At 41.5% G+C, this 18,801-nt stretch overlaps 1 protein-coding gene across 4 annotated transcripts in view; it reads left to right on the top strand.

Annotated features, from left to right (window-relative positions):
• aff2 (AF4/FMR2 family, member 2) overlaps positions 1-18,801 on the top strand; it is a 535,365-nt gene that overhangs the window by 323,965 nt on the left and 192,599 nt on the right. For all 4 annotated transcript variants that reach the window (XM_072595595.1, XM_072595594.1, XM_072595593.1 and 1 more), the window contains 3 exons: positions 8,344-8,430; positions 12,408-12,444; positions 12,690-12,741. In XM_072595595.1, the coding sequence (XP_072451696.1) occupies positions 8,344-8,430; positions 12,408-12,444; positions 12,690-12,741 (176 nt within the window). The remainder of the gene's footprint in view (positions 1-8,343; positions 8,431-12,407; positions 12,445-12,689; positions 12,742-18,801) is intronic.

The raw sequence follows: 18,801 nt of genomic DNA, 5'->3' as shown, positions 1-18,801 counted from the left end.
TCTTTCCATTCATATACCCATCCAGATGCCTTTTAAATGTTGCAATTGCACCAGCCTCCACCACTTTCTCTGACAACTTCCATGCTGTATACACACCAACCTCTGTGTGAAAATGTTGTTCCCCAGATCCCTTTTAAATCTTTCCCCTCTCACCTTAAATTTATGCTTTGGACTTACCTACCCTGGGAAAAAGATCTTGTCTATTTATCCTATCCATGTCCCTCATGATTTTATAAATCTCTAAGGTCACCCCTCAGCCTCCAATGCTCCAAGGAAAACAGCCCCAGCTTCTCCCTATAGCTCAAACTCTCCAACCCCGGCAACATCCTTGCAAATCTTTTCTAAACCTTTCCAGGTTAACAACAACTTTTCAGCAGCAGAGAGATCAGAATTGAATGCAGTATTCTAAAAGTGGCCTAACCAATGTCCTGTACAGCCGCAACATGACCTCCCAACACGTGTACTCAATGCACTGACCAATGAAGGCAAGCATTGTTGGGAGGTCATATGTGCCAAACAGGACATTGGTGAGACCACATTTGGAATATTATGTGCAATTCTGGTCTCCCTCCTATAGAAAGGATGTTGTGAAACTTGAAAGGATTCAGAAAAGATTTCCAAGGATGTTGTCAGGGTTGGAGGATTTGAGCTGCAGGGAGAGGCTGAATAGGCTGAGGCTGTTTTCCCTGGAGTGTCGGAGACTGAGGGGTGACCTTATAGAGGTTTATAGAGTCATGAGGGGTATGGATAGGGTAAAGAGACAAGGTCTTTTTCCAGGGATGGGGGAGCCCAGAACTAAGAGGGCATAGGTTTAGGGTGAGAGGGAAAATATTTAAAAGGGACCTAAGGGGCAGCTTTTCACGCAGAGGGTGGTGCGTGTATGGAATGAGCTGCCAGAGGAAGTGGTGAAGGCTGGTACAATTACAACACTTAAAAAGCATCTGGATGGGTATATGAATAGGAAGAGTTTAGAGCGATATTGGCTGGGTGCTGGCAAATGGGACTAAGTTAATTGATGATATCTGGTCAGCATGATCGATTTGGACCGAAGGGTCTGCTTCCATGCTGTACATCTCCATGACTCGATGGGAGTGACTCTACCAAACACCTTCTTCACTACCCTGTCTATCTATGACTCCACTTTCAAGGAGTTTCAGAATGGAGCTTCACTCGACCCAATAGATTTATTTCTCAGTAGTGCTGTCTGTTTTAAATCTAATTTTTACTGCGGATAGTGTGCAGCAATCTGCGATTTTGGTATATGTGTGAATCCTTGATTTCTGTTGTGCCATGATTGGCGGCTGTGCCTTCAGCAGCCAAAGACTCAAGCTCTTGAATTCTCTCTTTAACCCACTTTGTCTCTCTCTATCACTGCTTACACCTTGAAGGTGCTCCTTAACATCTACCTCCTTTCCAAGGTTTGGTCATCGACCTTAATGCTCTGTGGCTTTCTGCAACGTCCCTTAGGATAGTTTGCTATTTTTACGGTGCTGTATAAATGCATGTAATTGTTGACTAGAAGAATTGCAGACTTACACAAAAGCACATGACTATTATTACGGACTATCGTGGGATGATACAAACAATAATGATGTCTCCTGCTCGATGCACGTTTTATTCATGTCAAAATACCAAAATGCTGACTTGTGTCCAAACCTGTAAACATCCCTCTTCCAGTGTAAAACAATTAGGCTGAAAGCTGATTGAGGCCATTTAAGAGTGAGCACGTAATCGTGGCCCCACTGGGTGGTCCTTGGAAAACCTCTGCTCCCTTGTGTTTGACCCTCGATAAACTACTGTAAATAAATGGCTTGTTATTTCTTCCTGCCCTCAGAGGAGAAAGGACAAACCATTTCATCATCTGGGTTCTTTTGAAATTATTTAATATCTGCTGTGCCAAATAGAAAATGGTCAGGCAGAGGAAAACAGTTTTTCTTATTTTCCTATTAAATTTACCTTTTTACTGCTAAAGTCTGACCTGATCCATGCTCCATTGAACTTGTGGAGTTGGACGAGGAGGAGATTCATCATAACACTCTGCAATTTCTTTTTGTTTTCAATTCTTTTTGATATTGATCCATTATCTGGATCACGGGTATACTCACGCCCTGCACTAAATGCAAAGATGGAGAGGGTTCTTTGGCATGCATGTCGTGTCTGCCTTTGCGTGGACAGATTGTGTTCCCGTGCGATGCAAAGTGGGATAAATCCTGACTTTGTGAAACCATACTTACCATATGATAATGAGCCAAGAATCTATTTCTTACGTCTCTCCACTTTTATTGCTGTCGTACTCAACAGATCTCAACAGTTGGATATGCCAAATACACCGCTGACTTGCTATGATTATGTACCATTGCACAAAGTTAAGGTTTACCTTAGAGTAGTGTTAAGAATCAATGCTTTTCTGGGCTGTCTGGGGTATGTGTTTTCAAATTCCAGTGCCGAGCATTTCTTGCATGCCATAATGCATTTGCAGAGTAAAATAGGCGGCAAATGCTTAGCCCAGCATTGCAAGTATTTTGGTGGCTATGGCAAACATATTAGGAGATGTTTTTCAGATGGTGGTGTGAAAACCTGACCACAGGATCAATGACAGTGGGAAAAAGTGAGCCACATGACTGGGTGATTGTCAGCAGAAGGAGTTCCAGAGCTGCTGTTATTCACAGGCTGCAGGCAGTCAGGGTTTAAGGATAATCCTGATGAGCTGAGAAGGTGGCAAAGTTGTGGAGAGAGATCAAATCAACTAACAGTGTCTCGATACTGCGAAAGTACATTGGAGTGGAGGAAGCCCTCATGTAGGATTTGCTTGGTACAACTGAAAAACGCTGGAGTTCAAAGAAATCCAGGGGCTGTGGCAGCTTAGTGAAGCTAACTATCTGTGGAAGAGATTGCATTGAGCTCATGCAGAATTGAGAATCTAATGGAATGCAGTCTCAGGAGAAGTGATTGAACTACCAGAATGTGAGCTTTTATGAGGCTGTCTGCGATGGAGCAGATTTTGATGGAGTTCTGAAATGAGATCTTTGAGAGTGAAACAATGGAATCCTTTATAAAGGAGGCGAAGCTGTAATGTGATGTAATGACCCAGAATATAATTAACATGTGGGCAGTGGGAGTGGGGGGGGGGGGGGGGGGTGGAGGGTGGAATGGAGGAGGGTGACATTGATGATAACTCTATGGGCTTTATCAAATCAGCTATTTGATGTGCTGTGGGATTTTTGATCACAGTTTATTTGTTAAGCCCTTTACCTTATGTTAATTCTGAATGTTAGAGTCTTAATTGTGTGCATTTGTGTGCATATATATTTATATATTTTTCTCTCTTTACATATTTTATAGCAATTTTTATTTGGTTTGTTCAAAACTACGGAATCTTGTGGCTTTCTTCTCTTTATAAAGACCAGAGATATCAAACTTTGTGTACTTTAAATAAAGAAAAAACTACTGGTAACCATATCATTATATAACTTACTAAAGAAAAACTGAAAGAATTGTGCATGCTGTAAATCAGAGATAAAAACAGAAGTTGCTGGAAAAGCTCAAAGGGTCTGGCAGCATCTCTGGAGAGAAATCAGAGTTAACGTTTCGGGTCAAGTAGCCCTTCCTTGGAGTTCTGAGGAAGGGTCACCGGACCCTAAATATTAACTCTGATTTCTCTGCACAGATGTTGCCAGACCTGCTCAGCTTTTCCAGCAATTTATGGCTTTGTTTCATTATACAACTTGATGGTTTAGTCCAAGATTATAATAATGTAGAAAAGTTTGTGTGTGCAAAGTGTATCTCTACGTGTACACAATATTTGTTCCTGAGCAGATATAAACTACAATGCCTAATTATGAGTAGTACTTTACAATATTAATAAATTAGCCTTTGCCGTTTCAAGTGACTGATATCACATATTGGGGGTCAGATGTATTGTGATTTCAGACCAAAAAAACTTAGCCTTTTGCCCCATTCAAAGAAACTGTCAGATCTGTCATAGTAATTGTCTGTTTTCAAGCTTATTCATTGTGGTGTAGTTTATAAATATTACAAAGTAGGGCTGGGAGATTGAGTTGTATATTTTGAAGGCCTGGCATAATGTTCAGTGAAATACGGTGCAGTGACCATTTTCTCAGACATACTTGTCTGGAATAGTGTGAAATGGATTGGGATGGTCACTCTCTTTGGTTACCATCATTGTTTCCTCACAGCTGAATGTTTTTTTTACCAATCCTGCTTTCCTTCAATTCAACGCCCTTGATTTAACCCTCTCGCAGACCCAAAATGATTTATGTCACCAATCACCAAGCAGCATTGAGTTCAGCCTGGTTTAGATATCTTTGAATAAGACAATAATGAATTAAAGGCTGTGTGTTTTTTGTAGACTTTAGCCCATAAGGAAATGTTTTGGCATGAACAGAAAATGACAACAAAGCTACTGAAATTTAGACAATGATACATATTTGACTTGGCTATTTTCCACATCTACTTTACAATTTGCAGACTGACTATTCTTGAATTGGGTGACTCGATGCCACCACACTGAGTTGAGGTTGTCTCCAGAATGGTCGAGGGGAAGACAGAGTCAACAAATATCTTTAGGTTTAGACATCAATGTAACACAACATATTATACATTAATACTAAACACTGCTGTACACCATAATCATGGATAGACCAGTCTTTGACTTATTGTTAAATTACATAAGGACTAAACAACCTCCTTCTATGTTCATACCCATATTGTAGCTCAGTCTGGCAGTCTTTCAAAGTGTGCCTTCTAGTGCGTTCTAACTCCACCCTCACTGTGGTATTTAGACTCTGTGATGTGCAGCTCCTTGGAACCATCATGAAGTTACTCCATGGTCCTTATGATCTTACACAATGACTGAGATTCTCCCATGATTTTACTGGCCCTGGTCAGTGAATTTCCAGGACTGCAAATAGTAACATGGCTGTCTTTCAACAGTGACAGTAGATATTCGCCCGGTGGGAGAGTGTCCCTGGATTCTGGGATTTTTCAGTCAGTCACGAGAACGAAAAGCTAGAAAACCTAAGTCAGTCTTTAGCTATTTCCAGGAAGTGGAAGAACTTTAATTTATGTTGTTCTCATCAGACCCGCAGGATATCCCCTAAATGTATCACAGGAAATAAATTGCTCATTGTCAATCCTATCCTATTTTGTGAATGAACAAAACAACTTTTTATATTCAGAAACATTTCCCCAACAGCAACAGATGGTCCAGAGCAATCTACCCAGTCAAGCCCCATAAGAAGCTTATGTTTTCAGTAAGATCTTCTCTCATTCTTCTAAATTCCAATGTGTACAGGCCCAACCTAATCAAATTGCCCTCATAAGAAATCCTTCCATGTCTGAGATAAAACTAGTGAACCATCTCTGAACTGCCTCTAATGCCAAGATATCAACTTTTAGATTAGAGGACCAAAAGTATTCTCGGTATAGTCATCTAGTGCCTAGTATTGTTTGAGTTAGACTTCCTTGTTTTTTCAACTAGGCGAAAGTGAGGACTGCAGATGCTGGAGGTCACAGCCTAGGTTCGAGTGGTGCTGGAAAAGCACAGCAGGTTAGGCAGCATCTGAGGAGCAGGAAAATCGACATTTCCTGATGAAGGTCTTTTGCCCAAAACATCAATTTTCCTGGTCCTCAGATGCTGCCTGACCTGCTGTGCTTTTCCAGCACCACTCTAATCTAAATTCTCTTCCTTGTTTTTATGACAATTCTCTTTGAAATTAATGGAAGCATTCCATTTGCCTTCCTTATTGTCTATTGAACATAGATAGGAAGCCTTTGCGTTATGGATGAAGACTCTCAAGTAGCTTTCTACAGTCTTTCCTCATTTCAATAAAATTCAGCTCATGTTTTTTTCCTGCATAAACTCACATTTTCCCAAATTAAGTTCATTCTGCCAAAATTTTGCCCGTTGCTTAACCTGAATACATCCCTCTGCAGATTATGTGTTTCATTCTCACCACTTGCCTTTCCATTTATTTTTCTGACATCCACAAACTTGGCTATAGTAGAGTCACCTCCCTCATCAACCCATTAATATTTACTGTAAATAATTGTGGCCTGCAGCAATGATCCCGATAACAATCTACAGCCAATGCCATTGGCTCTTATCTTATTAAGTAGACTTACATGCTGTACTTTATCGATTATCTTTTGGAAGTCCACATATATTACAACTACTGTTTCCCCTTTATCTATTCTACTTGTTACTGTCTCAAATAATTCTAATACATTTTTCTCCCTCCCTTTTTGAATAGAGGCTTTACAATTGCAGTTTCCCAATCCTCTAGGACTTTTGCAAAATCTAAAGATTCTTGGAAGATTATGACCAACATATCCATGATCATTGTAGTTGCTTTTTTGTATACCCTAGGGTACAATCCATCAGGCCTGGGTGACTTATTGGCCTTAAACTCCATTAGTTTCCATGGTAACTTTCTCTGATGTGATTATATCCGCACTATCTTTTAATTGTTTATTTGGTACTTTTGCATTGCTATTAGTTACCTTGAAGAGAGATATAGAGTATTTATTTAACTCCTCTGCCATTTCTCAGTTCTCCATTGTTATTCCTTATTTTCTATGGCATCCATGTTCACTCTGTCCTCTCTCTCTTTCTTCCTCTTGATATATTTAATTAAACTCTTACTGTCTATTATATTGCTTGCTATCTTTCCCCGTAGTTTAATGTTTTCCTTTTTTTTTAAAGTTTTGTTGGCTTTTAAAACTCTCCCAATCTTCTAGTTTACCTCTGATATTTGCCACATTGTGTGTTTCTTCTTTTAACTTGATGAATGAAAGAATTGAATTTATTGTCACGTGTACTGAGGCAGTGAAAAGCTTTGTCTTGCAGATCATGTAGTTAAGTAGCATAGATAAGTAGGTGGACTGGATAAGTAAGATACTAACTTGGCTAAACATAATTCACTTATCCCTGTCCTGGAACCTTCTTCCTCACTGGGATATTCTTTTAGTGAGTAATGAACTACTTTCTGAATTATCAGCTATTGTTCATGAACTACTTTTTCTGATAAACGTCTTTCCCAGTCCGCTCCACCAAACTCTGCTCTGTCTCCTTTATAATTGCCCTCATTTGGCACAATTGCTTCTGACCCACGTTTCTCACTCTCAAGCTAAATGCTATGATCGGCCAGAACATTACTTTGCCCTGCTTCACATTGTTCTGATGAATCTACAGCAGCTGCCAGAAAACAAGCCACAATTTTCTCTCATTTAAAACACAGCACCCCTAACAAAGCAATTCTTCCTTAGAACTGCATGGAATAATCAACCTGGATGATGTGCTTAGGTGGACTCTTAATGTGTATTCATCTTCAGCTGAGTTTAGATTGGCACTTGTTGGATGGCTGATCGGTTTTAACACAGAGCTGTGCTGGAACTGAGAAAGTGAATGACCACGTACCCCACCTACGTATCATGCCATTCCGACGATTTAACACTGCACTGCCTAGAATGTGTGTTGACTTGTCTTGTGTACTGCTGGGCTTTTCAATCTAAAAGCGCAGGAAAAAAATGGGAAGTGCTGAGAGAAATTTAGCTAGCCTAAGATCAGCATCAGCTCTTTATTTATCTTTGCACAGTTGGAGTCGATGCAAGACTGAAGCCATTAGGTTGGCAATCACCATTAGGGAGTCTGCACACTACCTGCCAAATCATTCAGTCTTAGCAATGCAGAGTTTAGCACAGAAATACTGTGCCTTTAAAGCCAGGCTTTCTTGGGTGTTAGATGCATTGATCGAATAGTCGGAAACATGTTTAATAACACTAAACAAAGGCTGTGACAGAGCTCAGTAGAAACTGTCTTTTAAGAACAAAGTGATTTTGGATTCTGGAGACTGTATATCATTAGCCTGCAGCTACACACAGCAGAGGACTGTGTGGTTCTCGCCCACACATCTAATGGAGCATTGACTAGAGAGTATCTCATTTATGCAAAATGCCTGTGACAGCTTAGTGTCCCATATCATCAACGCATTTAGAAGAAATGGGATATAGCTTTTAGTTAAATCCTTTTTTTTAAATTGCTATACTTTTGAAGTATGGGAGTTAGCACTGTAAGGAGGAATAACTCATCACCCATGGCCTGTGAATACAAAATGAACACACTGCAAATAGCAAAAACATAACGGTAAGGTTTGGTTTATGCTTTGCAATTTACGTCATTACGTTCATACCATGAGGGGTGCTTTGAGCGGTACGATGTTTACTGGATACTGTCATAACGGTTGCAACAATATGTGGTTGGCACGCGATGAAATAGGTCACAGGTTGATTTGTGAAATTGTCTTTTTCTTTCTGACATTGCAGGAGATGACACATTCCTGGCCTCCTCCTCTAACAGCCATACACACGCCTTCCAAGGCTGAACCAACCAAGTTCCCAATTCCAAGCAAGGTAGGAACCTGCCATTGAGGTGGGGCATTTTACCAGAACTGAGAAGTATTTAAAATGAAGTCCCTATGATTTTGGTTTGACACTTAAAAATGTACCTTTTCAGTATGGTACAAAAAAGAGGTTTTACCTAAAACCTGATGATTATGACCAGAGCGCTGGAAAATGGGATGAGAATAGTGAGGTACTTGGTTCTATGGACTTGATTGGCTGAAGGGCCTCTTTTCTGTGCTGTGGACCTCGATGCATCTGTGCTTGCCTTGTTGTTTGGAATCGTTTGTAGTTTTTATGAGTATCTATTAATGTGCACCAAAGGAATTCATTTAATCACTTAAAATTTACACTAAATAAACAGGCCATTCAGCCCAACTGCCCCAGGCCAGTATTTATGCTCCAAGTGAGTTTCCTTTCCTACCATCTCTGGCTGTTATCCCAAAAGAAGGTTATGGAATTAGGACTCTCAATAAGAGCGATGTAATTTGGATTTGTTCACTCTTCCTGTGTTACATTTGGTTACATTTGCCACATTGGGGTCAATCTTTGGAGACTTGGATCCCAAGGCATGAGCCAAAGTCTGTGATTTGATCATAGCCAAAACCACCAAGAATGGGGTTTCAGTTTCTCACTATTCTTTTCTGTGATTAAATAGAAAGTGGAAAGAGTGTTGTTTCTCAGGCACCCTAATGGCTCCACCTACAGCACCAGTTTTCCATTTGACCTTCACCCACTTCATCTTTTCTTACTATTGTGTTTTACGGTGAGAGCATTATTTTAACTCTGTCTGTCCTTTTTGTTCCCTTAATGCTTCTATTAAACCACCACTAAATTTCTAAATTCCAGCAAATGTAAGCATAGTGTTTTTTTTTTCCAAATTTCCCTTTTAATTGAACCTTTTGAAGTCAAGGTTTCACTTTGCGAAACCTATGCCTTGCTACCTCCAAGGCCAAAATGTCCTTCCTGTAGTTGGACATCCACATTCTCCAGGTGTGGTCTAACCAAGGCTTTGTGTTGGTGGGTATTGAGGATTTCATGGCACAATCCAAAATGGAGCAGAGAACTCTTCCCTGTGTCCCTCCTAGCCAATGTCCGTCACACATCATCATTCAAAATGGACGAACTCTTAGTTATGAAATGATACCAAGATTGAGAGTGACAAATCTTAAGTACAGAATCACTAGAGGTGAATAGGGGTAACTTTCCCCCCTCTGTTCATTTCCTCTATTAGTCTGTGAGCAATATACTAATGGGTTTCAGTGAAATATAGTACAGACAGGGTATGGGCCAAGGAGGGACTTTGATCAGATTTTGGCTCCTGGGTCCAGGGGTGCAGATCGTTCACCCCCCGGGACAAAGTCCCTGACCAGTCACTGATCTACATCTGCCCCGCAGCCGAAAGTGAAAGCCTGAAGAATTCCAGAATGAGGGAATTCCGTGCTGGGACTTGCTTTAGCTCCAGTGCTCATCGTAGATCATATATTTGATCTTTGGATCTTCTAGAGACCAGGTAACCAAGAGACAGATATGCTTTCACTGGTTTTGGTTGCAGGTTAAGCATTGTCACCTTTCTTTTTGAAATATTGCCGTTGGATCATTTCTCATCACTTGTTAGGACACATAGGGCCTTGTGTTAATGTTGCATCTGAAAGACCGCACCTCCAACTGGGCAGCACTCCCTCAGTATTGCATTTGGGGTATCAGAGTTTGAGCTATTAATCCCGAAGTCACCCTGAGATGAGAACAGTAATTGCTGAGCCACAGCTGACATCTCATAGTTGAAATGCCCTTGAGATTTGATGCGGTGTCATATGAACAAATCATTGTTTATGTATTGTAAAATTAGATTTTTAAGGTACTGCATACTCACTGAGATTCATCATGTTTTAGCTTGTTTATACTGAAAGCTACTGCCATTGATTGAGTTTAACTAACCAATGTCACAGGCTAATTAGCACAGTTACATGGATTTTTCTCTTTTATTTCTGGAACAACTCTGTACAGAGATTCAGATGTGTGCAAGTTTCTGTTACTGCTTTACTGGCTGGAACAGTGTCTGCAGCATTTGACAGGCCAGGAATTATCAGACAACAAACCCACCAGGTCAAAACTAACATGTGCCCGAATTAGTACTGGCATGGGATCTGTCTGAGAGTTCAGCCACTTAATTAAGACAGTACTGCAACCGCACCAAAACACTGTGGATGCTGGCAATCTGCAATAAAACCGGAACATGCTTGAAATTGCTCAGCAGATCAGGTGGCATCTTCAGAGGGAGAAGTGGCGTTATGTTGCACAGATGTGATTTATCGGCAGAGTTCCAAGTTAGAAATGTCATAGGTTTTGAGTGAGGGAATTGGAGATTGGTAGAAAAGGAAGGAAAAGAGAAGGTTGACTCGAGATGTTAAACAATAGAAAGACTTGATTATAAAGATTGGTAAAAAGAAAAGTAAAGAAAGAATGTGTCCAAAGGAAGGGTGAACAATAGAATGATGGACAGGTGCCATTTGTAAGCATTGAACAGAGATCAGTAAAGCACAGGAACGGGCACTTTTGTCCATGATGCTGTGCTGAACATGATGCCAAATTAAACTAATCCCTTCTGCCTGCCTTTGGTCCACATCCCTCCATTCCGTGCGTAGGAAAACAAAGATCAAGAGAAAGACAAGAGTAAAGGCAGTTCCTGCAGAGAAAAGGGAAGAGAAATAGATCAGGAGACTATGGTTTGAAATTGTTGAATCCACTGTTGAGTGCAGGATTCTTATAATGGTTAATCAAAAGAGAAGGTACTGCTTCTTGAGCTGATTTGAAGTGGAGTTGGAACACTGCAGGAAGTGAAGGACAGGGAGCAGAGAGCTCAGTGTGAGAGCCAGGTGGGGAATTCAAATGACAGGCCATCGGATGCTCAGGGTCATGTTTGTGGACTAAATGGGAACATTCCACAAAGTGTTCACCCACTCTGCATTTGGTCTCCCCATTGTGTCGGGCAGATCATGTTGTGAGCAGGGAACACAGTGGACTGAATTGATAGAATTACAAGTAAATTGCTGTTTCACTTAGAGGAGGATTTATGGCTTTAGACAGTGAGGAGAGAGGAGGTTGAAGGGTTGGTGTCGCATCTCCTGGCCTTGCATGGAAAGTTGCCGTGGGAAGTGGAGTGGGTGTGGGGAGGGTTTAAGGAGTGGGTGAGGGTTTGTGAAGGGAATGGTCTTTTCAATGCATTGACAAGGGAAAGGGAAGGGACAATGTATTCACTACCGGAATCATGCTGGAGGTAGTGACCACGGTGGAATATGAACCATGGAATATGGAACTTGGTGGCATGGATAGTGTTGAGAAGGAGAGCTCTTTTGTCGGGATGGAGAGAAAAGAATGCGATCAGAACTGAGGGAAATGAAATGGGTCTGGCCTTGTGGATCAGGGTGGGAAAGTGGAGGAGAGGCTGGGATGGAATCATCGGTTGAAGAAATGGAGAGACCTATCAGAAGTCCTAGTGTTGAAAGATAGGTTATCAGAGCAGTCAATGCAATACTGTGAGGCATAATTTGAATGTGTTTTTGTCACTGATACTTTTAAGTAGACTTAGGATAAATGAGACTTTCATTTATCAGAATGAAAAGGACTATGGAAATCCTGTGCATAATATGTGCGATGCCTGCTCTTTAGTGAAACAGGCACTGCATTAATTTTTTCAAAGAGATATTGTTAAGATGACATAATGTGCGATATTCTTTCATCAGCAGTATTCTGTCATGCCGGTCGTTCTGTTAGAATTGTATGTTTAGTTCTAATTCAACCAGGTAATTATCTGACACAAACAGTGCAACACAGTGCCATTGTGTTCTGCTTAATTGCTTTTGTATTCTCAGTCATTAATTTTTGCAATCATTACATGTAAAAACGAAATGATTAAATTCTTACCTCCTTTGCTGGCATTGTGTGGTTAGGAAATGAGCTCTGATGTGCCCTGTGTTCTTTATTTGTAGGACTCTCAGCATCTAACCTCTGGGTACAATGGACAAAGTAGGTCACCTTTTACTCTTGTCTTTAAAGGCAATTTAATGCTCTGTCTGTAATTAAACTTAATATTGGAATGTTAATTACATGGTGCCGACACTTAGAAGATGGAAGAATAATTTCCTGATGATCAAGTATTATGTGTTGTGGCATGTTAATAGTTGAATTTCAATGGGAATGCCAACAGCTGTAGAAAGATTGTGTGTAAAAATAACAAAGATGTGAAACTCCAAATGTCTGCTTCTTTTCAGAGCGCTGTGATGTTCAAGGAAAACCTCCAACAAAGTCTGCACCACAGAAATCGTAAGTACCATTGGGTTGATCTGTTTCAAAAATAAAACTCCCACACTTTCTCCCTGGTTGGAACCGATGTTGTTTGAGAGTGTGGAGGTCCTATCAGCTGGTGCTTCTGATCCTTGTGAGTTGATACCATTACTTAGATTGTTGCAGTTGAACGTGGTTGACCACGTGGTTGACCTCAGCCACATGCCTCAATTCAAACCACCCAGCAGATATGAGACCCGATACTTGGGAACACTACCACCTTGAAGGTCCCCTCCAAGCCACTCTCCATCGTGACTTCGAAATATATCACTGTTCCTTCACTGTCGCTGGGTCAAAATCTGGGAATGGCATTGTGAGTCAACCCACAACAGATGGACTGCAGTGGTTCAAGAAGGCAGCTCACTACCACCTTTTCAAAGGGAGCTATGGACGGGTCATAAGTGGCGCCCAGATCCCACAATGAATAAAAAAAGCCTTTAAAGTCCCTGCTTGTCTTCACCATATCCATCCATCACCCATTTCCTTTAAGCCATAGTCTTAAGTGCATCCTAACTATTTGTCCTAAACAGCATTTATTTAAACATTCATCCCGTCGTTGAGGGCATCACTGGCCAGGCCAGTATTTATTGCCCATCGCAGAGGGCGGTTAAGAGTCATCCACATCGCTGTGGGTCTGGAGTCACATGTAGGCCAGACCAGGTAAAGATGGCAGTTTCCTTCCCTAAGGGACATTAGTGAAGCAGACAGGTTTTTTCCAACATTCGATAGTGGATTTGTGATCATTAATTCCAGATTTTTATTGAATTCAAATTCTACCAAAGCTGCAGCAGGATTCAAATATGGATCCCCAGAGCATTACCTGGGTGTCTGGGTTAACAGTCCAGCGATAATACCATCAGGCCATCACCTTCACATAATTTTACGTTCTCACCAGCCTCTAGACGAAAAGGTTTCTTTGAAATTCCTTGTAGGATTGATTAGTCTTAGATTTAGCCATTCTGATCTTGCTCACAAGTGGCAAGATCTTCTCACATCTCCTCTGTCAAACCTTTCCACAATCTCGAAGACTTCTTTTGAATTAAGTCATTTCAAATGCACTCCATGTAAAATGTATGCGCCGACAATGAAATGATATTGGAGAGGAGGCAATGCCAAGATGCTTGAAAAGGAAACTGAATACACAGTAATGAGCCAAACAGGGATGCAGGAAAGAAGTGAGGTGTGACCAGGGGATGAATGTGATGGTCAGGATTATTCGTGAGCCATTACATTAATGGGGTTAAATGATAAGACCCTTCACAGCCCTGTGCAGTTTACATGTCAAAGCTGAGGAGTGTTAGCATCAAAACAAACAGCGACACATCATTACTGAAATCACATTATAAAGGCAAATTGAAATTGACACCACAAATGAGTAAAAGAATTCTAACCTGCTAGCTGACAGTTTCAGTGAGTATCCACCGATTATCTGCAATCCTGTTACTGTCTCCTCGGAATGGTGAAATGAGTCCGGAATCTCTTGCACCCTGTTTATTGTGGCCTCGTCTAAACAGAGTTAGAGACAAAACGACTGCAGATGCTGGAATCGAAAAGAGGCCAGCAGGAAGCTGGAAGAGCACAGCCAGCCAGGCAGCATCAGGAGGTGGAGAAGTTGACGTCTCTGGTATTAACTCTTCTTTAGGACGGGATGTAGGGGTAGTAGAGCTATAGATAAGGGGTGGGGGAGTGTGTGGGGTGGAGATGTGGGGAGAGTAGCAGAACGGTGAGGTAGTGACAGGTGAGCACAGCCAATGGGTACGACTTGGTTGGTCGATGGGAGGAATGAATTTGGTTGGTAGCTGGAAGGAAGGGTTGGTAAGTGGAATGGAAAGGAGGAAGCAGGGCTGGAAAGGGAGGCCGGGGGATAGGTGGGAAAGTGATTTGAAATTCAAGAACTCAATGTTAAGTCCTCTAGACTGTAGGCAGCCCAGGCAGAAGATGAGGTGTTGTTTTCTTCAATGCGGCAATGGAGAAGGCTGAGGGTGGACATGTCGAAGAGGGAGTGGGAGGGCGAATTGAAATAGGCAGTGACCACAGATCCAAATTAGTGTTTCAAGTATGTACCAATTATTCAGAACCAATTGAACATGGGAACACGAGTAGACCATTCAGCTCCTTATGCCCAATCCACTGTTTAATCAAATTGTGGCTGACCTGTGTCCCAACTCCATTTCCCCACCTTGTTCTCAGCAGCCTTCACAACACTTAGCCAACAGTAATCTTCTGAAGGTTGCTGCGGTTCTGGAGTCACTTGCAGGCAAGTAAGGATGGTAGGTTTGCTCCATCCATTCAGTAAATCAGATGAGTTTTTACAACAAACATGGATTTTCGTCATGATTACTGGGGTTAACTTTAAATTTCAGAATTATAAGCTCAATTTAAATTCCACTGGTGGGATTTGAACCCATGGTTCTCAGAGCATTAATCTGCATCTCCGGTTGGTTTACCATAACACCACCATCTTCCCTAGATCTCTATAATCTCCTTCAGGGCACAGAAACATAAAACGGGAGTGAGGGATCCCTACAGTGTGGAAATGGGCTATTTGGTCCAACAAGTCCACACCCAGCCTCTGAAGAGTATCCCACCCAGACCCATTTCCCTGCCCTACTACTCTACATTCAACCCTGACTAATGCACCTAACCCACATTACGGGCAATTTAGCATGGCCAATTCACCTAACCTGCACATCTTTGGACTGTGGGAGGAAACCAGAGCACCCAGAGGACACAGGGAGAATGTGCAAACTCCATTAAGACGCCCAAGGCTGGAGTCAAACCCAAGTCCCTGGCACTGTAAGGCAGCAGTGCTATCCACTGAACCACCTTGGGTGGGGTGACATCTGGGCAAATCTTTTCAAAGGTTGGTGCAAATTTGAAACACTTTTCCTTGAAGAGTTGTTTTGGCCAGGCATTCAAGAAAGGATTCTAAATTGAAATTAAGGAGATTGGTGTTGGCTAAATGTAATGAAGGCTGCAGAGAAAAGGTGGGGAAATGGAGGTAGCTGACAGGTAGGGCACAATTTAATTAAATGGTGGAATGGACATAAGAGGCTGAATGGTCTACTCTTTTGCTCATGTTTAATCAGTTCTGTTAACTGATGTATGCTTCGAGCACTAATTTGGATATGTTCAGATGAGGCCACGATAAACAGGGTGCAAGAGATTCCGTGTTTAATTGCCCTCTGAAATGGTGTAGCAAGGTGAAGGGCAATTAGATCCATAGAGTTTTGAACAGCAGGAAAACAGGCCCTTTGGCCCATTATGTCAATGCCAGTCATCCACTCTAATCCATCCAGGGATGGTTACACGTGCTTGCCCACCAACAATAGCCACATCGCATCAGAGAATTTGTGAAAAGTGACCATACCATGTCAATGCTAGTATACCTGACCATCTCGCTGAAAGCCCAACATTCCACAAAGAGTTATTGGGGTGCAGAATTGGCCTTGCTGAGTGTAGCAGCCTGAAAAATCACAAGGTCTGACTTCCCATCTGCTGATTCAACTGACTGTAAAATCAAGGCACACAGGTCAATGATTTACAGGTCAACATCCCCTAGGGGAGCGGTTTCTCACTGAGAGATTTGTATCAGAGAATAGTCCCTTATGTCACTGTATTTCTTTGTACGTTGTGGAATTTGTTTTCTTAAAAAGTCCCTTGTTGGCTGCCAAGTGTTTTGGAATATCCTGAGGTTGTGAAAAATGCATCGTCGATACAATTTCTTTTTGTTTTAGCTTGTTCTTTCTTGAACTAGGACTCTTGACGTAGAACGGGCAGGTTTTGCCTACTGCAACACTCTCCCGTTGTCTGCACTCCATGAATTCCATCTCATGCAAGGTTGTGTCATCCACACTTCCTTATGCCCCCACCTTCCACCATTGATGGACTTCACTTGCCTTGCCCCAACACACCTTGGAATTCTGTTGTATGCTGAGGGTGTTAGTTAAACGCCAGTTGTTGTTATCGTTTAGAATGCAGTTTGTCAGAGATTTGAACGCGGTTATCAATCTGCAGTTGTGATGTACTCAATGGAATCAGACGTTAAATAGAACATTCAGTGGAACATTAACATGAAGGCCAAAACATAATCAGTAATATTTTTTCAAACACGATACACATGATTACTTGTCTTTATATGAAGTCAACTGAGCCCAGAATAGCGATGACGACAATGAAACACTGTCTGAAAAAGACAGTGACAATAAACTTTGATTTGAATGGCTTTGAACTGATTTTTTTTTAATAAAGGTCTGTGTTGAATGTGGAGGCCATTCAGAATAAACACTGTTCAAAAAGAAGTTCCTGGCAGTCTTTCTCTATCTGCCGCTACCGTCATCATTCTGATTAGGCTAAAGTTGATTGTGTACGAATTATAAAACAGCAATATCTCGGATGCTATGGTGACAATATTATTTTCAGCTGGAAAGAGAATGTGTGCATGACTCCCCAGTCAATCAAACCTGGAGACTACTCTGTTGCAACATGAATATTCAATGACCCCACCTCAACCACTCTCTGAGGAAGAGTGTTCCATAGACTCTCAAAGCTCTGACAGAAAGAAGAGTCACTTCTTTCTCATCTTAAATGGGAGACCCTTGATCCCTAACCGTGTCTTTAGGTCAAGTCTCGCCCTCAGTTGGAAACAAATGAGGTTGAGGGGTGACGTCATCGGGGTTTATCATGCGGTGTATTTTAAAGGTGAATGGTAAGTCATTCTTTTCTTGAAGCTGGGGGATTTCAAGACTAGGGGACATATTTTTAAGGTGAGTGGAGAAAGATTTTAAGAAGGCATGAGGAGCAACCTTTTTGCACAGAGACTGGTTCGTTTGTGAAATGAATTTACAGAGGAAGTGATGGATGCAGGTATAGTTAGGACATTTAAAAGACATTTGGAAAAGGACATTAATAAGAAATATTGAGGGATATGGCCCAAGCGCAGGCAGGTGGGGCTAGTTTAGTTTGGGACCACAGACTGAAGGGTCTGTTTGGGTGCTGTATGACTCTATGATTCTCTAACACCTGTAGATGTACAGCGATTGGCAAAAGAGATAGATAACAATGTAAAAAGGGTGTAAATGAAGGTGTACAAAGGAGAAGATCGACAGACAAAGGAGATCCCTTGGTTTAGATCTCTATCTTGCCTTCAACACCATTAGCAACCGCTTTGTCATTTGCTCTGGGTACTCTCCCCCTCTGTATCACTTGCTCCTCCCTCTCTGTCAGGAGAAGAAAAAACACAATTTTCCATCCATTTTTGGTTCTGAAGAAGAGTTATATTTGGCACAAAACTCTATTTTCTCTCCACAGTTGTTGCTGGACCTGCTGAGTTTCTCCAGCACTTCCTGTTTTTATTTCAGATTTCCAGTATCTGCTGTATTTTGCTTTTAGTCCAGGGGCTAACTGAATTGCTCTTTGAAAGGCACATTGCACATGTGACAGGCAGAATGGTCTCTTTCTGGTCTGTACTATTTTACAATCTGTTTTATACCCTTTCCATGCGACATGGCTTTATCATTGTAGAATGGTTGCAGAAAAATCGACATTGTCCCATGTTGTTGTTCCCCTTCTTTCTTTAGATAGGCCAATGGAAAGGTGAAAGAAATTGCATTCATGGAGAGTCTTTCCTGTCATCGTGACATCCTCAAGCATTTGACAAGAAACAATATTAATTTGAGGAGTATTCTGCTGTAATATAAGAGGGTAAATTCAGAAATGATGCATGGCTATTATGAGATTTAATTCAGTCAGTCATGGAATGTATAGTATTAACTATTATTCAATGAACACACTCTGAAATGAACATTCATCAAACCAGCAATGAAAAGTTCCGTGTAATGGACAGTACATCCTCGAATCCTCTAATCCCGGTAATGGACAGTGCATCCACTGATCCCAGGAATGAACAGTGCATCCACTGATCCCAGGAATGAACAGTGCATCCATTAATCCTGGGAATGGACAACATATCACCGATCCCAGGAATGGATAGTGCACTCACTGATCCCAGGAATGGACACCATATCCAATACTGGATTA

This window comes from Chiloscyllium punctatum, chromosome 25 (genome assembly GCF_047496795.1).
Source record: "Chiloscyllium punctatum isolate Juve2018m chromosome 25, sChiPun1.3, whole genome shotgun sequence".
NCBI classification, from domain to species: Eukaryota; Metazoa; Chordata; class Chondrichthyes; order Orectolobiformes; family Hemiscylliidae; genus Chiloscyllium; species Chiloscyllium punctatum.
This window is presented reverse-complemented; position numbering and strand designations above follow the sequence as displayed.